Source organism: Psammomys obesus, unplaced genomic scaffold (assembly GCF_907164565.1).
Source record: "Psammomys obesus unplaced genomic scaffold, mPsaObe1.curated_primary_1811, whole genome shotgun sequence".
Lineage (NCBI taxonomy): Eukaryota > Metazoa > Chordata > Mammalia > Rodentia > Muridae > Psammomys > Psammomys obesus.
In genome coordinates this window covers 3,901,427-3,921,019 of record NW_026585504.1, presented here as the reverse complement: position 1 = coordinate 3,921,019, position 19,593 = coordinate 3,901,427, and the positions used below count along the sequence as shown (strand labels likewise).

The 19,593-nt window shown below is 49.3% G+C and overlaps 1 protein-coding gene across 1 annotated transcript; it reads right to left on the bottom strand.

The window, feature by feature from the left end:
* Positions 1-775: 775 nt before the first annotated feature.
* Lrrn4 (leucine rich repeat neuronal 4) lies at positions 776-10,491 on the bottom strand. The gene is made up of 4 exons (XM_055606303.1): positions 9,900-10,491; positions 8,833-9,037; positions 3,589-3,726; positions 776-2,457 (listed from the first exon to the last, which is right to left on the bottom strand). The coding sequence occupies exons 1-4, from the start codon at positions 10,468-10,470 to the stop codon at positions 1,257-1,259; spliced, it is 2,115 nt and encodes a 704-aa protein (XP_055462278.1). The 5' UTR covers positions 10,471-10,491; the 3' UTR covers positions 776-1,256.
* Between the last annotated feature and the right edge of the window lie 9,102 nt (positions 10,492-19,593).

Genomic DNA, 19,593 nt, shown 5'->3' with positions numbered 1-19,593 from the left:
ATTGTATTTAAATGAGAATATTAGAGTATACATTTGTGCATGTAGATTGGCAAATTTATTTCAGTGTCTCCACATAATAGATTCATCCTTGAGAGTAGGCTAATGATGCTGGGGCCATTTAGTTGTGTGTCTTAGGACTTAGTACTAATTCACATTTTTGGCTTTTGTAGCTTTTAAAGCAGGATCTAGGGGAGGTCTTTCAAATGCTTAGTCCAGTTCTCTTGAGCATACATTTGATGAAACTAGGGATACAGTTTAGAATGTTGGAAACATGCTTGAATACTTAGCCACTTAGAAGTGTGGAGTACGAGTCATGTGTAGGTCACCTTGGCTATGCTTGCTGTTTGCAGCATGCTGTTTGGGTTGCAGCCTGTTCTGGAGATGACAGATGTGTTCAAACAACTTTTTTTTTCAGTAGAAATAAGCACTGTTGTGAGTTCGATTTTGCCTCCTCTCCAGAAGCTTATAATCCCCGTATTTGGAGGGACAGGCAGAAGGATCCCAAGTTTGAGGCCAGCTGGGCTACACAGTAAGGCCTGTCTAAGCAGTGAACTTCACACTACTTGTGTCTGCTAAGTCTTGGGTGACATGCAGGAAGCCCTAGAAGCAAAGAGCCTTTTCCTGTGTCTCCCAAATATTACCAGAAGGCCAATTTAACTGTAAAGCATGTTTTGACACACTCTGAAATACAAGTAATACATCCAGAAAACCTCAGGAAACCAATAGCTCTTCCGCTGGCCAACAGAACTCACTGTGCCAAAATCAGGGTCCATCAAAGAAACTTAGGGATAGCATTTCCTAAGGAAGTTGTGTTCCTTGTTACAGTTTCTTTGTCTTATCCCATCTCCTTCCATGCAGTAGCCCATGGGGTACTGAGGGAGACACTGCTGAAAAACCCCAAGGAGACTACACAGCATGACAGGTGCCAGGCTGTTGCCCATGAGGTTAGTGAGAACAGTTTTAGAGGAAGGGTGGCACTCGTTAGAAGGAAGCAGTGTAGAGTTCTGTGTGTGCCTGAGGCATGCTGGCTTCAGGGACTTTGGAGCTCAGGTTGTCTTCAGGTACTCGATCATTTCGCATGCAGATGTGGTTTGACTAGAAGAAAGAAGCTGCGATAATTGAGGGTTTGGAGGCTCATCAGGTGGTCAAAGTCTGGTTTGTTTAATTTGGTTGCAAGAGATAAACCCCAAGGCCTTACATGTGTCTGATTTGGATGTTAGGGATAAACCCAAGGCCTTGTACATTCTAGGAAGCCACTACCACCGAGCTACTTCCTCAGCCCTGGCTGGGTTTTTGAAGGCCACCAGGTTTGTGTCATAGAACTGCCTGTTTGGCTTCCAGCACCGCCTCCAGAGACACACAGATAGCACCATGGTGCTAACCAGTAACACGCCACTGGCAGTACACAGTCCCCAGAAGACGACCACGGAGCTGGGCTTGGTTGTGAAGGCGGCACACGACCTCTTCCAGCCTGAGGTCTGCGGCTGGCTCAGGCCAGCCCCGTTGGCTGCCAGCACACACACATGGTACGTGGTGCCCGGTGACAGCTTGTAGAGGGGATGCTGTCGGGCGGTAGCATAGATGCCTACCACTGACTGGTTGCTAGACCCTCCTTCTGCCAGGTAGTAGATCTGATACCAGAGCACCACTGAGTTGGGGGCACACCAGTGGATGAGCACCGATGTGTCAGTCATTTCCGACACCCCCTGCAGCCTGGGAGGGTCTGGGATGGTATCCTCCCTACTAAGACCAGGGCAGCGGCATCTGAAGCGCTTCTGCAGCTCGGCACACGGGGTCTGCAGATGCCTGCAGGGGTGGTAATCACAGGAGACATCCTGGTCAGGTGCTGCCTCCTGGTCCCGGGCCTCATCCTCCTCGCTGTCGTCCAATAGCAAGACTGGGATCTCGTCTTGTGGAGTTTCCGAGGGGAGAGCCTTGGGGCTGGCTTGTGTCCTCTGGTTGGTCTGAGATACGCCTCTGGGGTTCAGTGAAGTAGCCAAGGGTCCAAGATACTTGCTGACCAGTGGCGTAGAGGCAGATGAGATACTGGGCTCAAGTGTATGTGTGGCGGTCTGCTCTGCCCCTGTGCTGACAGCATCAGGCAGAGCCCTGGGGGGACTGTGGACTGCCACAGGGTCAGTAGTGGACTGGGCAGTTTCCTCTGAAGTATCTCTATGCAGCCACGATCCTTGTGTGAGTGAAGCCATGGTGAGGGAGGGGACCTTGGCGATATTTTGTTGGCTTCCTCCAGACTGAGTAGACAGGGCCATGCTCTGTCCAGTGGAAGGCCCCTGTGTCCATGCTGTGGAGACTGAGTGATGAAAGCGCAGTGGGGTTGAAGCCAGGGGGCTGGTGCTTTGATCTGACCTGCACACACTGGACAGCTGGGAGAGGGAGAGAGGGCCTGAGAAGGGGCCTTGGGATCCTGAGGCAGGCTCACAAAAGGTTTCTGCTGCCCTGGAAGGGAGATCAACCATTAGGAGATAACCTGGGGTTCGGGGTTTTCAATCCTCGAAGTGGGGTTTCCTCTGCCAGCACACCTCTACCAGGTACCGCCTAGTAACATCGCTTTGTTGGCCCAGGAGACCTTTGAAAGAAGCTCCTGCCATCCATCCTCCTATGCAGGGAAGGAGACAGGACGCAGGGGCTTTGCGCAGAAGGCTATAGCCAGCAGTGTCCGAGCGAAGTGTTATCCCATACGGTGTAACAGTCACATCCACAACACGAGGGGAGTGAAGCCAGGCATTCTGGCTTTTAGCCTGTGCTCTCAACGTCTTTTTTAACATAGTGAGACCTTGGCTGACAAGGGTTTTGGGGCTATCCCTTGCAAACAAAGTGGGGAGTGGATGTGAAGAGCCCCACCCCACACTGGACTTTTGAAGATGGGTGACTCCCCCAAAGGAGTAATTAGCTGGTGGAGGTGGTCATGACTGGTGGTATCCCTGGATCCTTAGCACTCATCTTCTGATGCCAGCTTGGGTACAGTTCCCCTGGTGTGTCTTAGCTAAAACCCCTCTAAGCAAAAGAGACCATCAAAATTTGTTTCCTGCCAGACGAAAGCTCTGTAAGCATGCTGACCTTGGGCTGAATGGCCAAGAGTGGGAAGCTAGGCTGTCTCTTGGGTGGACAGTGAGCCGAGTGGTTAAGAGCACAGATATAGATGAAGGTGGATACTGCCTCCTTCACCCAACAGCTACATGAATTTATCAAGCACCTCGCTTGTTTTGGCTCTATTCCCTTGTCTGTAAAATGGGGAAATGGCACAACTTGTCTTCCTTTGCCCACAGGGCGTGCAGACTGTGGTCCCCAGGCTCTTTTGCAATTAGATGTGGCCTATCCACAAATTGTTGGCCAATAAATGAGTAGACATGGTGAGCACCACCTGGCAGCCTGGTCTAGTTTTTCCATTTTTTCTTTGCCCTTTCTGACTGTATGGACTAGAAGCAGAGCCTCCATCTCCCACCCCTGTGTGACTATACTGGGCGAGTGACCACATCACCAGATGGGCAAGACACAAACTGGGGCAGCTCCAGCCCAGGAAGGTTGGTCCTCACCTCACAGACATCTGCTTGGTAAAGTTCGTGTTACCTGTGTAAGACAGTTTTGTTTGCGTCCTCAAGAAGCCAAGCCAGCTCACAGCTGCAAGTGAGAGGGTTGCCAAAGAGGCTGACAGACAAGACCTGGGAGGAATTCACAGTCCAAGGACCAAAGGAACTCAAGTTGCAGCTGAAATGACACATACATGTGCACAGAAGTCAGTTAAGTCATGCTTTTAGGTTCAGTTTCAACAATTAAGTTCACAATGTTCCCACGAGGGCTGGAGAGGTGGCCCAGTCGGTAAGAGCACTGGCTGCTTTTCTAGAGGACCTGGGTTCAGCTCTCAGCACTCACAGGGTGGTTCACAACCATCTGTAACTCCGGCTTCAGAGAAGCTCACATCTTCTGGCGTCCGTGGTGCACAGACATACTTACAGGCAAAGCAAGCATACATATAAAATAAAAACAAATAATTAAATCTTTAAACAGTATCTATTTATGTATTTTATGTATACAAGTGCTCTATTTGCATGTATGCCTTCCTGACAGAAGAGGGCATCAGACCCTATTATAGATGGTTGTGAGCCATCATGAGGTTGCTGGGAATTGAACTCAGGACCTCTGGAAGAGCAGCCAGTGCTCTTAATCACTGAGCCATCTCCCCAGCCCCCAAATAATTAAATCTTAAAGAGAAAAAAAAAATGTTCCTAAGAGGCACTGTAGTATTATGGAAAGACAATTTTGTTAGTGGTAGAACCTTGAGTAGAACCCAGAATGAGCTTAAACCTCCAGTTTTGCTAACTAACCTCTAAGTCAGTGAGAAAGCAGTTGAGGACCAGAGTTGTGCCATAGCTGATGGCACAAGGCCGATACTTATACAATATAGAAAATACCCCCATGGCAAGTGCTTTTATCAACAGTCGGTGATAAAGAATGTGTGAATAAATACAAATATCTACACAGAAAGTAGAGAATAAATGCTATTGTTATATATCAGTGCTGGGGATTGAACCCAGGGCTGCACACCTACTAGGGTTTTACCAGAGTTATATATACTGAGGGGGGTTGGTCTGGTGCTATGTATTCTAATGTTAATTATTTTGCTCCCGAGGTTTGCTGCTGTCTTTTGTGAGCAGATACTCACATACCCAAAATGATGTTTGTAACTTTTGCCTCTCAAACTATCCCTGATTGGATGATAAATTGCTGATACTGAGCTGGACAGGAAAAGGGAGGTGGAATGAGGGGCACAATTTTCATGGGTCGAGAAAGGGACCTCAAGAGAGAGGTGCAAGATAGGAGGAGAATGGATGGATTCCAGAAACTGGGTACTTTGAATGGGAGGAAGATAAACTGGGATAAAGATAAAGATAAAGTGGGATAATAGACTAGTTATTATGCTCAGCTCTGTGCTTAGCTTTGAATCAATCATAGTCTCAATGTATGGTTATTTGGGAAAATTATTAAGGAATAAATGAGGATTTACTAAATATATAACTGAATGTTAATTATTATTATTCATTCAACAACATACCCTTAATCCAAAACTCTTAGTGAAAACACTGCTGAACAAGGCATGACATCAAAAGAGTAAAGTGAGTCTAGGACAAAGCTTCTGTTGAACTCCAGGGAAGAGGAGAGAGCCTGGAGTGGGCTAGTCACTGCCATGTATGGTGGACTATTTGTAAAAATGGCCACAGGTCCTCTTTTCTCTGTAGGCACGTACCTTTTTGGTGTGATTGCATCTCTCCCCATCAAAAACTAGTACGTAGTTCTCCACCCCTTGAAACTTGGTGACATACTTACGCCAGTAGGATATTAGCAACTGTGATGTAGACAGAAGTGAGAAGCAGTTGAGCACCAGAGTTGGGCCATCCCTGACGGCACAGTGCCAATAGTTATACAACGCCTCAGTCAGGGTGCCACTTAGTTCTTGTTCACGCATCTCCCCTGATGGCCTCTTGTGAAGCAGGCACAGTATCTGTAGACTACATCAAGTCTTTCCCCTGCACTGTAGGAAGACGCAGCTGAACAAGCCCTGACCGTAAGCTCACTTGCAGGAGCCTGTGAGGACGGCCATGAGTCCGCAGGAAGCCACTGTGCCCCCTGGCTCTGCAGTTAGCGCCCTGCAGCCCTGCCTGATGTCAGAGGCCCAGCCTGTGTTTCAGCTCTGCTGAGATTTCCTTCTTAGACTGTCAGTCCTCACAGGTGGCACTGAAGTTCAACACGGAGAACAAAGGAGACATCACTGATGGCTGCAGCATCCTGCCAGAATGATGCCCTTAAACCATCACCATCTCCAGTGGCCTGAGATATGAGCTGCCATCTGGAACTCTACAATACACAGCTCTAGGTGTATTTTATTTTAATTATTCTATCTATCTATAAATCTATCTATCTATCTATCTTAGAGACAGGGACTTACTATGTAGCCCTGGCTAGCCTGAAGTTGCTTTGCAGAGCAGGCTGACCTTGAACTCACAAAGATCTATTTGCCTCTGCTGGGATTAAAAGCATGCAACATTATACCCAGCTTTAGGTGTATTTTTAAAAAGGCAAGGAAGGAATTGACAGTTAAAGTCACCTGCAAGAAGTTCATCCAGGAAATAGTTTCTAGTTTTTAGTTAGCTCTTGTTGAGTAGAGGAAGTCCCTCAGACTTAGAGGCTTACACAAGCCTTTTTTATTTTTTTCATTCACATGATTTTTGCAGTGAGTTGGTAGTTCCTGTGGTCTACGCAGCCTCACCAGGACCAGATGATGTAGGGCTACATGACTGTACTGGCTGGTTTTGTGTGTCAACTTGACACAAGGGAGAGTCATCAGAGAGGAGCCGTGGTTGAGGAAATGCATCCATGAGATCCAGCTGTAAGGCATTTTCTCAATCAGTGATCAATGAGGGAGGGCCCAGCCCATAGTGGGTGATGCCAACCCTAGGCTGATGGTCCTGGGTTCTATAAGGAAGCAGACTAAACAAGCCATAGTGAGCAAGCTAGTAAGCAGGACTCCTCCATGGCCTCCGCATCAGCTCCTGCCTCCAGGCTTCTGCCCTGTTTGAGTTCCTGTCCTGACTTCCTTTGATGATGGACAGCAATGTGGAAGTATAAGCTGAACAAACCCTTTTCTCTCCAGCTTGCTTTTGGTAATGGTGTTTCCTTCCAGCAATGGAAGCCCCAGCTAGGCCAATCATCTATCTACAGAGAGCCTCTATAGATATAGAACTCTTTCTGTGAACCTCTCACCCCCTGGGAGCTCAGCCTAGACCATGACATCGTAGTCCAGGCTCCAAGAGTGAGAGAAACAAACCCCAGCTCTCAAAGCTTTCTCTGTTCTGTCTACATTTTGCTAACACAGCACTGGCTTAGGTAAGTCGTCAGGCGTCAAGTGCCAAGCTTTTGGTGGGATAAGATGAGCCATCACAGTGTGGTGGCCGTGTCTTCAGAAATGGCGGAGAACCACTCCAGGCGTATTTATAGCTTCTCACACCTAGCAATGGCTCTTTCCTGTTTCTTCCCTGGAGTCTAACAGAATGTTTGACCTGGGCTCCTCACACTTTCTGAGCTTCCTAGATCTCTTAGATTTTTAACTCCCCACCCTTCACATTCAGTTGCAGTTCATCATGGGTGACACGAGCTGCAAAGAGCTATGGCTCACTCCCATCCTTCCTAGAAAAGCCTCTCTTCCCCAGCCTGATGGCCCATTGCCACCACCTGCTTTATAACACAGTGCAGGCAGGGTGTGCTTCTGCTGTGGGGTTCTCGGTGGCTTGTGGTAGCTGGCAGGAAACTACTTCCTATGCTAAACTGTGTGGTCTTCTTGAAAGCCGGAACCATATCGTCACCATTACAGTTACGACCACCATCTTCAGCAGCAGAAGCTTCACCAACCACCACTATTATTGTAGTCATTACCATCATCATGGCTACCACCATCATTACTGTTCCATCACCATCATCACTTCCACCAGTTCGTGTTATCATCTGTGTTTGGGGGGAGGCAGGGAGTCATGCTGATGTGTATGTGGGAATGCATGTGCCTGTGGAGGTCAGAGGTTGACATCAGGATGTTATCCTCAGTCACCTTCCACCTATGTTTGGAGACGGGGTCTCTGCAGTGAACCTGAAGCTTGCTGTTCAGCGGAGGCTGGCAGGCCAGCAAGATCTACCTGTCTCTGCATCCCTGTGCTGGTGTTACGGATGTGCGCCACCACGCCTGCAGTGCTGGCGACTGGGACTCGGGTCCTCCTGCTTGCATAGGCAGCACCACAAAATGTCAGAGCCACAAAATGTTTCCCCTCCACACCATGTGTGCTCAGTAGTTGTTTACTGAATAAATGAGTGACAACTGTTCACTCTTAAGGAAAAAGAGTTCCATCTTTGGCTCCTGCATTGGGCAAAAAAGAATTAAGAAGACCCACTCCTGGGCTTCTGCTAGCTGCGACACCACCCTTATCCATAATCTGCTAAGCCTTTTAGTCATCGCACTGGATTCTGGGAGGCAGGCATTCATCTTCTGAAAAGCACTAGGCTCACGTGGGTCAGGGAACACAGAACCTCACAGCAGAACAAAGGTTCAAGGCACCTGCTTTTAATATTTTACAAATGGCCAGTGACACAGAACAAACTGTTAAATAACTGGATATTTGAAATAGGCCTGTTTTAGGCTTAGGTTCAACAGAAACCATCAGGGCTGAGAGCACTGAGTAAGGTCCTGGCTGAGGTACCCAGATCCCAAAAAGAATTGTTCTGCAATCTGTTCAAGAGAAGAGGAGACTGAGCAATGGGATTTACTGGTCCATTACTCAGCTGTAAACTCAATTAAAGAGGGGAGATGAGACTGGACAGTGCTTCGGAAGCTCCTCTAATTCCCATTCTTACCAAAGCATGAGGGAGAAAAGAGGATGCTTCTATGTCAAATGACAAGCCTCAGATGTTGGCCCCACTGACAGGGGGTGGCCTGGGCTCGTGTTCAGCATCCTGCTACTCTGAGAAGTCAAGCCAATGGCCCAACTCCAGATTCTGCTGCATGGTAAACCTTCCTGCCCTCTCTCCTTCCCTCCCTAGTCCTGCCCTGGGGAGGACTGAGATAATCTGGGGAAAGGAGGGGCGTTCCAGTGGAAAGAAGGCCTGGCATCCTCATCTCCTCATTGCCAGTTACAGGCTGGGGAGACTAGAAGCCCAGAGTGGATCTAGAAGAGCAGTGGCAGAAACAGTAAGGGCTGGTGTGCCATAGAAAATTCAGTGTACTCTAATGGGCAGAACCAGCTCTGCGACCAGGCTGGGCTTAGAATCACTTACTTCTGGAACAGAAGGAGCTGTAAACAGGGTGTGTCTTGAAAGATCTCCGTGCGGACAGAGCTAAGCGCAGGGGATCCCTGACAATCCAGCTGCTGCAGGTTGGGAGTCATCTTGAAAATGTCTCCCTCCAGTGTCTTCAGCCTGGGCATCTTTCTCAGGTAGAGGGACTTGAGCTTTGGAAGGTTTCTGATCCACCCAGACTCAACTGAAATGAAAGGGAATTAACCTGTATTAGATAACTGCGTATCTATAATGGATAATTGCTATAGTGCAAGGCACAAAACCCCAGGGGACCAGAAGAGCAATAAAGAGAAGAATGATAGGATGAAGTCACTTCCTCAGCTATGCCTGATCATTTCTTACAACCCAAGCATGTTATGGCCATAGAGACCCACTCGGTTAAACACCGGATAGCTCTGATGCCTCCCGAGGGTGGAGAGCCTTCCGCCTTCGGGAACGTAAGAAGGGAGGAAAGGACACGCGGTTGGAGGAAGCCCCAAGAACTCAATTTTGTCGTCTCCCAACATATGGAGAACCTTCCTCTTTCTGAATTTCTTGTTCTCTCTAGCCCCCTGCCGCCCTTCCTCACACACACTGCAGCGAACGAACGACTGATTATAGACACAAGAGGTGCTTTTCGAAGAACAACAAAGCACCTCCCTCCTACATCCTGTTGGAGCGACCCAACATCCATTGAAACAATCGGAGGGTGTGTGTCAATGAATTCCTCCTCAGCACGTTGGGGCGAAGTTTGTTTATTCATCAGTCCCAATGCCAACTTCACCTCGCCATGCCACGGCGTTCATCCGGCCAGAACTCCGTGACTGGGCGGTTGAGCTCTGCCTGTGGCATGCTTGGGCTTGGATCTGGAGACTTCGGTCACGTCAAGCCATCCTTCTGTGCGTTAGTTCCCTCGTATATAATCTGAAGGTGGCCAGCAGTTCTGTGATTGTATGGTATCTCAGGCAGCCGGCTGGGTTCTGGGGCCGCCTCTGAACGCCCTGCACTGCAGCCCTCCCTTCCTTCCTCTCCCCCTTCTCCCGCCCGGGCGCGAGCGTGGCCCTCACCTCGATCGAGGCGCGTGCCGCTCAGGTCCAAGACCTCCAGCGCCGCCAGGGGCCCGCCGCCCTCTCCGGAGAACGCCTGCTGAGCGACGGCGCCCAGCTCGCTGCACGAGAGGTTGAGAAGCTGCAGCGCGGGGAAGCACGCGAAGGCCCGCGGCTGCAGCGCCCGCAGTGGGTTCCCGGCCAGCGCCAGCGAGCGCAGGCTAGGCGCCGAGGCTCCCGCGCAGGGCGGCAGCTCCGCCAGCAGGTTGTGGCTGAGGTCGAGGTCCTGCAGCGCGGTGGGCGCGCCGCGGTCCCAGCGCAGGGCGGAGATGCGGTTGTGGTGCAGCGTGAGCACGCGCAGCTCCGGCAGGCGGCCGAGCTCCGCCGCGCCGAGGGCGCGCAGCAGGTTGTAGCTGCCGTCGAGGCTGCGCAGCGCGCGGGGCAGGCAGCCGGGCAGGCTCTCCAGGCTGCGGTTCGCCAGGCTCAGGGCCGTGGCTCCCGCAGCAGGGAGCCCCTCGCAGGGCGAGTCGGTGGCTCGACGGTCGGGGCTGTCCCACGGTCCCTGCTGAGTGAGTCGGAAGAGCGGCGTCATCTCCCAGGGAATTCCCTCCAGGCTCGGCACCATCAGGAGTAGCAGCAGCGCCCGCCACATGCCGGATCTCTAGGGAAAGACCGCCGACCGCCCATGATTTCAGAGGAAGCCCCGAAAGAGAGAGAGAGAGAGACCCTCACCTCGGATTTGTCAGCAAGCAGGTGGAGACTAGCTTTTTTCTCATCTCTGGTCCGGGACCCACCGCACTTGCTCGACCCTGCTTTGTCAGCGGGAGGCCTCTCTCATCTTTCTGTGCCTGACCCGACTCTTCCAGTCCCGCCTCCTCCCCCATGCTTTCTTGTCTCTCTTCTATGAGTTTTCGAAAGATGGTTGCTTGTTCTCTTTTCCTCTGTAACACCCCTCCCCCCAGCTGTTGCATCCTATTTGTGAGCACCCTTAGACTGAACCTTTGCTGAGATTAAAAATATGGAATTCAAGGAAGATTCACTCATCCCTAGAAACACTCACTGGGCTAATTTTTCTCATTACAGGTACCTAGCCACTTCCTAGTTTGTATAACATAAGTTCTGGGGTCCCTCTCTGGGGAGGAAGCTTGGGGTTGTGTTCAGAAGAAGGAAGCAGCCCAAGACACCTGTAAGACTTGGAAAACCCTCGAATCAAGCATTTCCTGGTCCCATATAGGTTCTAACAGAAGCCAGTACTGGCTGTCAGCCCTCTGCAGGAGAGATGGCCCAGCCCTAGCTGTGCTTCTGCAACAGCTGGGAGAGTAACCCCGTGGCTGGCTTCAAAGCAGGCTCTGAGCATGAAGTCACTGCAGATTCCCGCCCTGGCTCCCTGCGGAACGCCAGACTCTGAACCACCATCAGGGCGCCTAGGAAAGGCCGCCCTCCTGGTGGTGAGAAAGCTGCTGGGAATCCAAGCCAGGCGCGAAAGCATCCCGTGGTGGTAATGGTACTGCACCATACTTACCTGGAAGCTGTGTGGAATGTGGCACCGCTTTAAGGCCCCTCAGTCTTCTGAAGAGTGCAGGAAAAGTGGCTTCCCGGTCAGCTCTGAATGCCGGAGGGAAGAAGCCCCGTTCCCTGCTGCCCCTCCTTCAGCTCCATCCAGGAGGAGCCTGAGATTCTCCGGCCCTGAAGCCCCTCCTCCTCTACCAAAACTTCTGTTGCTTTACCCCACTCTTTCTCTGCTCACTCGGGCCTTCCCTTCCACAGACCTGGCACCCTGAGTCCCAGCCCCACCCCAGTCCTCCCATCCTTGTCTTAGTCTCAAGCTTGAGAAAAAGAGCCAGCGGCAAGGGCTGGTGCTCTACCTCCTTCCGGGATCACCTCTTCCCCTGGGTGATTCCTGTCTCCTGGGATGGCTGGAGGATGGCTAGGAGAGAAAGAAACTGCCTTTCCTGAGGGAGGGGTGGTTTTCCAGAGAGGCTTTCAGGGATCCGTAGGGAAGTGGCCACAGGCCTTCAGAGGAGTCTTCAAGCTGGACCTGGCTCAAACTGCATCCAAGAGTCTCCAAGAAGAGCGATTGCTCTGAGACCCAGTTCAGTAACAACCTGGTGTTTGCTTCTGAAAAGTGAGGAGAATAAATGGAGACCAGAAATGCAGAAAGCACATTCCTGCCCCAAGGCTGAGATGGTGCAATTATCCCAATTATCAAAACCTGCAGCCCCCCAGGGAACGTGCGACACAGCTTTGTCTCCAGCACCTGTTTGGAGAAGACAGTGCTCTTCTCTCACTGAGCTCCTGGACCCTTCCCTGCTTCCCCCAGGCCCACCAGGAAGACCGAGAGCAGGCTGGGCTGTTATCCCCAGTTCTTTGTATAGAGACCCTGGGACCAGAGGCTCCTGTTTTCCTCCCTGTCATTGCTTATCTGGGCAATCTGAGGAGTCCCAGGAACCTTGCAAAGTGGTCTGATGAGATGACTGATGAGCGCCTGGTAGTTCCCTCTGAGGTCATCTTCATGCAGTGCCTCAGTTAAATGTGTTTCAGTGCAGGCCAGCTGGGGCCGTGCTGTCAGAAACATTCCTCCCCTGCCCCAGCCAGGTTAGACCAGGTCTGCTCTGCGCTCTCTGCTGGGGAGCCTGCCAGGAGTCTGGGTCCTGGCCTTAGTGCTAGAAAGACTGGGATTGAGGAGTAGGAGGGAGTAATAGAAGCAGAGGGAAAGATGGGAAAGGGAGGGCAATGGAGGTTGGCTCCCGGGTCCCAGCCGTGAGACCCTTAACCTTTGCTTTGCACAGAGCTGCATAAACATGCCCCACACTTCTCCCAAAATTAAACACGCTCTGTTCACTCTGGCCAGGCCATTGTCTCTCTTGAAGCCAGCAGCAGAGTGCTGAGTTCAGTTGGAGACACCAGATAAGAAGACCCAGAGCCCACTGAAATGTAAGTACCCCGTTCAGATGGAACACAGGGAGGAAGGACATTCATATACCTGGAAGACAGGACCTTGAGGAACCATGTTGAGGCACTGCTCTCTACACTAGGGGGGAAGTGGTAGGGAGAGCCCCTGGGCCCAAGATTATTACCTTGCACTCTCCTGGAGCTCAGACCCTCTTCACCAGCTTCCTGTTGCTTGCTGCCTGCAGTGCCCATGCTGGCCAGAGCTGGCCTGGGCTGAGAGGCTGTTTAAGCAGGGTCCTCTGGGTTGCTCTATGGCTTCAGCATGTAGCTTCCTGGTGCTGTCTAATTGGGCCCCTGTTCTGGGAAAACTGATGTCAGCCCCCATGTAGTTTGTTTAGGGTTCTTTTTTATGGATTGGGTTAGCCTTGGCTTTGCACAGTACTTTCTGCTGTTCATCACTGCCTCCCACTTTACAATTAAGTGCTTTCCGGTGCTGGACCCCAGGTCCATGTGCACTCTCTCACTGAAGCTTCTCCAGGTACTGACTACTACCCCATGATGAGGAGACTGGTCCTCACGGTTACCTTGGTTCTGGAGTGGACGGTGGGTGAGCCCTCTGTGTGTCACTGGTCCCAGGACCAGGAAGTGCGTGTTTTTCCAATACCCACCATTCCCTTTCCCCCATGTGGTGCCTCCTGAACTGTTCTCCAGCGGGGTGTCTTCCCTTTGCTGTTTCCTCAGAAGCAGACCTTTAACTAAGGGCTTGGGTGCATGGAGTTTATTTGGGGGTGATCTGAGGAAGCTCGGGGAGACTGGCACTCACGAGTGCTGCTGTGCACCTAGAGGCTTAGTTGTGTGGGAGGCTGCGTCTGTCAGGGCTGAGGAAGTGTGGTATTCACCCCCAGCTTCTGTACCCCACCGTCCCAGGGTCCTCCTCACTGCTGCAGCTCCCAGACATATCTGCTTTTCTCTGGATGGAGCCACTCCACAGAAGCCAGCTGGCTGTGGGTGGGTGCTTGGGAGCACCTGGGGTGGCTCCTAGTGGGATTGTCCCTTCCTTGCGCACTAAGCACCTTCCTGGGTGTTCCTCCTCAGGTGGTGCTGGCTGTGTGCCACAGGCGATGGGTAGAGTTCCTCCATCTCTAAGACCGAACTTCCTGAGAACTAGCCGTGTGGCTCATCGCACTAGCCCTAGAGTGCAGGGCAGAGTCGGTTACCTGCGGAAGAAGTTTGACAAATGAAATCACGGTGGGAGGGTTAGGGCGAGGGTGGAGAGTGGGGAGTGGGCTGAGGCAGAAATAGGAAACTGAAGAACCATGAGGCTGGACAGCTTGCTGAGTGGTTAAGAGCACTTGCAGGTTAAGGTGCTTGCAGGAAGACCAGGGTTTGGCTCCTAGTGCACACAATGCCTCAGAACTATAATTCCAGTTCCAAGGGATCTGGTACCCTCTTCTGACCTTTTTTGGGGTTTCTGCATGTATAGGTTGCATATACATTCACTTAGGTACACACACACACACACACACACACACACACACACACACACATTAAATAAGTATTTTAAAATAAATGTAAATCCTAAGGGTTTTGTAATCCTGGGTTCCCAACACACTGTAGGGCTTTGCAGTAGGGGATTTCTCCTGGAAGATCTCATGTTAGAATGTTAGAAACACATGGCCCCTGAGGAAACAAACAACCAGTAATTATACTTTTCCGGTTGTGTGTAAAAATTAGGGTCAAAGATCCTCGCTTTTAGAAAGGTCGTGACCATTTGTCTGGCCCTGCCCCCACCCTGTCCATTATGGAGATTGAAAACTGAGTTCCAGAGAGGATCAAAGAGAGGTCACATGGTGGTGAGTTTTTAGTTAGTGAGGAAAAAGGTGACCTCAGTCTCGTAAATCCTTCAGGCCATTTCTTCACAGTCCACCCTGTCTCTCTGGTGTAGGAGTGGGAGCCTGAGATGCATGGATGGTTAAGTAGCTCACTTCTTGAATGCCAAGCATTAGTGAGAACTCTGGGACTTTGGACCTGTGCTGTTCTGTCCCATTCCAGGACTGTTAGAATGTTCACCTCGGATAAATAGGCTGCCCTAGAGATCTTCCATGGGAGTTTTGTCTGGCCGTGCTCACAGCTCTGGCAGCCTGGAGCAGGTTGACAGGCACTGGCCAGGTGACTGCCCAGCCAATAGGTCAGGCTGGCCTTCCAGATGCCAGCTGGCTCTGGTGCAGGCTTCCCCTCCAGTTGCTGGAGTTGGAATGTGCAAGAGTAAAGCTTCATTCTTCTCTGACACTTGAGATAACGGTGAAACGGGAGGGTGATTGTGGGAGGACTCGGTACCTGGCTGTCCCTGGAAAGGGCCGACTCTCGTGAAATGGTATGCAGCACAAAGGCTCAAGAGTTCACGGTGTTCGTGTGAACTCTCACAGCCAGCAGTGAGAAGGTGGTCTTAAGGACTGAGATGGTGACAGCTGAGACACAGGCTTTACCTCTCAGTGTCTGTAAGGCTTCAACATAGGGCTTTGCGGAATGTCTAACATAGGGACTCGTGGGATGTTTAGAATGTGAAAGTGCACCATGTTAAAAAAAATCCATCATTGAAAAGATTCAAACTTAACTGAAGAGGCAGGCATAAGTTTTTCACTTTCTTCTGCGTGTAGATGTAGGAAGTGAGGTGAAACAGGCACAGGCTGTGTTCATAAACTGATTCTGGAGTTCCACACCGCTAGGCCGCGCTAGAGAGCAAGAACCTGAAAGCAGGGCCTAGGGTGGGCAGACTGTTATCTTGGAAGCTGCCATTTACTGAAGACACATGGCTGTACATTCTACCTGTTGCATATGGCAGTTGTCAACTAGATCAGCTGGATTAGCAACTCAGTGTGCACACGCCAGCCAAAGTGTGGGGGTGCTCACATCGAAAACAGAGTCCCAAAGCTGAATAAGTCTTTCATCTGGCCTCCAGCAGAAGACAGAAGCCACCACTCATGTCTTAGTGTGGGCTCACTACCAGACCACAAGGAGCTGAGCTGTGAGTTTTCACTTGTTCACTGCTCCTCCCTGTATGCAATACTTGTGCATAATACAAGTGCTGTGTGTTGGACATGAAAAGCACCAAAGGCCCGAAGGCTTGGTGCCTTGTCCCTGGCACTGCTGGGGATACTTGGAAACTTTAAGAGTAGGGATTACTGGTAGGAAGCCATCTTACCAGATATATGCTCTTGGAAGAGATGTTAGAGTTCAGCTCTTCCTCTTTCTTTGCTTCCTGGCCAACAGGAAGTGAGCAGATTTATCCCACTATTGCTACCACCATATTGTAGTGCCTTCTATAGACCCCCAAATAATGGGCAGTCTGCCATGGACTGAAACTTCTGAAAGTGTGTGCAAAAACAAATCTTTCCTCCTTGTAGGGTGGTGGTTATCCAGGTTTTGTTACAGTAACAGAGAGCTAACAACACACTTGCTTAACTGATACTTGCTGAATGTGTGTTTATTAATTATTCTGTGCCATTCTGTTTCTGATTGGTTATGGGTTTTTTTTTTTAATTTGTAATGTTTTGGAGAAGAACATTGTAATTTTTTGAGTGTATTTAGATTTCTGATATTTAGGAAATCGTTTCAAAATAAAAGTGCTCAAGTTACACAAGCCAAACAATGGTTTGTAATCCTAAGAAACTTGTGTGTTGTTACCATTTCCCATAGTACCTTGCATGTGCAATGTGTGTGTTAAACAGTGTTTCGTGGAATAAGGTGCAGTGACCTGCATGGTTTAGGGCCTGACCTAACTGGGGTGACAGGAAATGAAGGAAGGATACACATATAGAAAAGCTGGGATGGGTGGGCTGTGCGCCCTCATGGAGATGAGCTAGTAGCAGGTCAGAAACTCAGCAGGTTTAGCACCAACAAGGAGGAGGGCAGGTTAGTGAGCCCTGGTAGAAGGCATCCTGAGGAGGTCTGTGTGGGAGAGCAGGTTGTCGTTAACACCAGCTTCAACACTACAGGGTAAACTGAGTCAGGATGTAGATCGGGCTGCTGGCTGGTAACCCAGCAGATTTTTCCGGAGGGCAGTTCTCCAGGCTGAAACTGATAGTTACCCAGCGTGGCTTCCAGTGATTGTGGCAAACTGAATTAAATGCTGGTGGCAGGCCAGTGCTGGTAGATTGCTGGCATGAGCCTATACTTATGATGGTAAGCGGGGCTAGGGCTCTTAGCTCTAGAAGCGGCTTTTCACTGGCAGTGGCAAAGCATCTAAAAAAGAAAGAAAGGGGGAGAGAAAAAGACCACACACAGGCACACACAGGCACACACATACGCACACACACACACACACGGACGCACGATGAAGTAAGACACACTCCAGCAGGTCGGTTCCAACAAGCTTCTATTTGCTTTATTTTTTTCTCCCATAGTTTATATATCCTAGAAAAATCTTTCAAGTGGTATAAAAGTTACAGTGTGATTAAATTTTATTTTTCTTTTAGTAAATGATCATAAAAACAATGTTTTCCCAACATCCTTACCGAATAACATTTTAGGTATTACTGGTGAATAAAAACATTATTCCTAAGAACCCACATAACATCTGTAGCTAAACAACTAGTCACAAATTAACAAGATATGAGCAAGCAAGGTAATTTTTCAGCCAGGCTGAAAAATTTACTGTTAGGCTACATGTTGTGGTTACAAAGAATCAAGTATCTTAAAACGTAATCTTATAAAAATCTTAAAAGAATCATAAACCTAAATTTTTATATAAAAATAATCAACCATCTCTACTTTAAATCTTTAAGGAGTACATTTACTCAGTAATAATTTTTATTAAGCATTTCAGGAAGCTGAAGGCAAAAACAAGTATGAGGAGATTATTGTTGTCTCAGTCACTGGCCCAGCTTAAGAGTGTCATGTAAGCCAGTGTTATTCTGGGCTATTGTCTTTGTTCACCAACCTCAAGAAGTCCTGGGCTTCACAACAGAGAGTGTACTTTTTCTTAACTCCAAATTGTTCCTTAAGATTTTCTGCATCAGAGCCACTAGCAAAAACATCTTAACCTAACCTTGCTAAACAACCTATTTTTCCAAATTCTTTCTAAGGGTAGTGATCACTGCTAGCAATCCACATCCCTAGGTTCTTTTCAAGGCTGATGACTGAATCATAATTCTGCTCCAGAGATCATGCCTGAAAGAGATCAAGCATTGTTCATTGTAGGTGCCAATGGCCCTGCCCAGTGAGGGGCTAGAAGGCCCCCGTATAGTGTGATACAATTCAGATATTAAGGTGGTTATGGGGACCGCAAGGATAACTCACAGGGCAATGCCCATAACAGTGTGAAGTCCTCCGTTACGTAGTTCTTGGGGTTGTGTCATGGGAGACGTGTCCATCATGGGTCTGCTGACTGGTGAGCTGCATTCCATGAGTTCTGGAGCCGTCTGCTGTTCCTCTAGCACGGACCCTGGCATCATCTTCGGGGAGGAGGAAGATGCTGTGCTTGGTAGTTTCTGTTCACAATTTCAACACTCTAGAAGGATAAGGATGCCGCAGTTGATACTTTCTGCACACATTGGTTTCAGCTAAACTTCAATTAATTGTTCACCAACATTTGTAATGGGACAGGGGAAGGCTTTGTCATTACTGTGGGTCCTAGGCACTGGCACCCTTGATATGGCTGAGCCCATGCCAATAATTCACATTCACTCAGGGTTTTATCTGCTCCCACAATAACGAAATGCATGTTGCCCAGTAGGCAGGAAAGTGCTTAAAATCGTTAATCACCACGGAAATACACATTTATGCCACAATAAGAAACTACTGTGTAACACCACAGTGGCTAAAATTGGAGAAAAAAAAAGCTATGGAAAACCAACATCAAGTATGGCCAAGGATACAGAGCAAAAAGAATCCTTATGAACTGCTTATAGGAATGCCACATGGTGTCATACGTGTAGTCTATTACTCAGAAATTATACGCCTAGCTTTATACTCAAGAGAAGGAATGTTGATAACAACTCCATTTATATATGCTGCAACTGGAAACAACCCAGAAGACTTTTAAATAAGAAAATGGATTTATAAAATATAGTGTAGGCATACAATGGGCTACTGCATAGCCACAAAAGAGAAAAAATAATGCTACACTCAAAACCACAGATGAATCTCTGGGACGTTGTGATTGACAGACGTCAGGCACACAGAGTATATACTGTTCCCATTTATATGAAGCTCAAGTAAATGATAAGTGTGTGTAGTGATTCATGCCTTTAATCCTGGCACTCAGAGGCAAAGGCTGGTGAATCTCAAAGTTCAGTGCTAGCCTACCCTGTAAAGTGAGCTCCAGGCTAGCTAGGGTTCCGTAGCGAGACTCTGTATCAAAAAAAAGGAATTGATGGTTGGAGAGGTGGTTAGCGCTGAAGAGCCTCTGGGTAGAGGATCCGGTATGTGCGGAAGACTAGAGGTATGATGGACATGGTGTGAAGAAAGTGGCAGGAAGATGGTAGCAGCGTGAGGAGTGAAGGGAGAAGTTCCGAAAAGGCTCTGTGGGGCCACTTCGAGGAAGGCTTTGAATTAGTGTTTGGTGCAGTTTCACATCTCACATTCTCGTTTTTTCTGGCTGTGTGGTAGGATTGTGCCTCCTAACCCTCATAGTTGGGTAAGGACATGGTTCAAGCTTTGCTTCATCAGTGATTGTGGAAAGTGGCATGGGTTGCTTCTAGGATTGTATTCAAAATTTTCTATGAGATCCTTGGGTGGTGGGTGCCTTTTACATAACTGATTATCCTTCTTTCCTTCCTTCCTTCCTTCCTTCCTTCCTTCCTTCCTTCCTTCCTTCCTTCCT

What these genes read in the sequence shown, in the direction of transcription:
- Lrrn4 (XM_055606303.1), bottom strand. Translation starts at nt 10,470, where the DNA reads ATGACGCCGCTCTTCCGACTCACTCAGCAGGGACCGTGGGACAGCCCC. An exon ending in CAGCTCCTTCTGTTCCAGAA is followed by an intron (nt 3,727 to 8,832) that starts GTAAGTGATTCT and finishes GTGTCATTTCAG; the next exon opens with CTGCAACTTGAGTTCCTTTG. An exon ending in AACAAAACTGTCTTACACAG is followed by an intron (nt 2,458 to 3,588) that starts GTAACACGAACT and finishes TCTCCCTTCCAG; the next exon opens with GGCAGCAGAAACCTTTTGTG.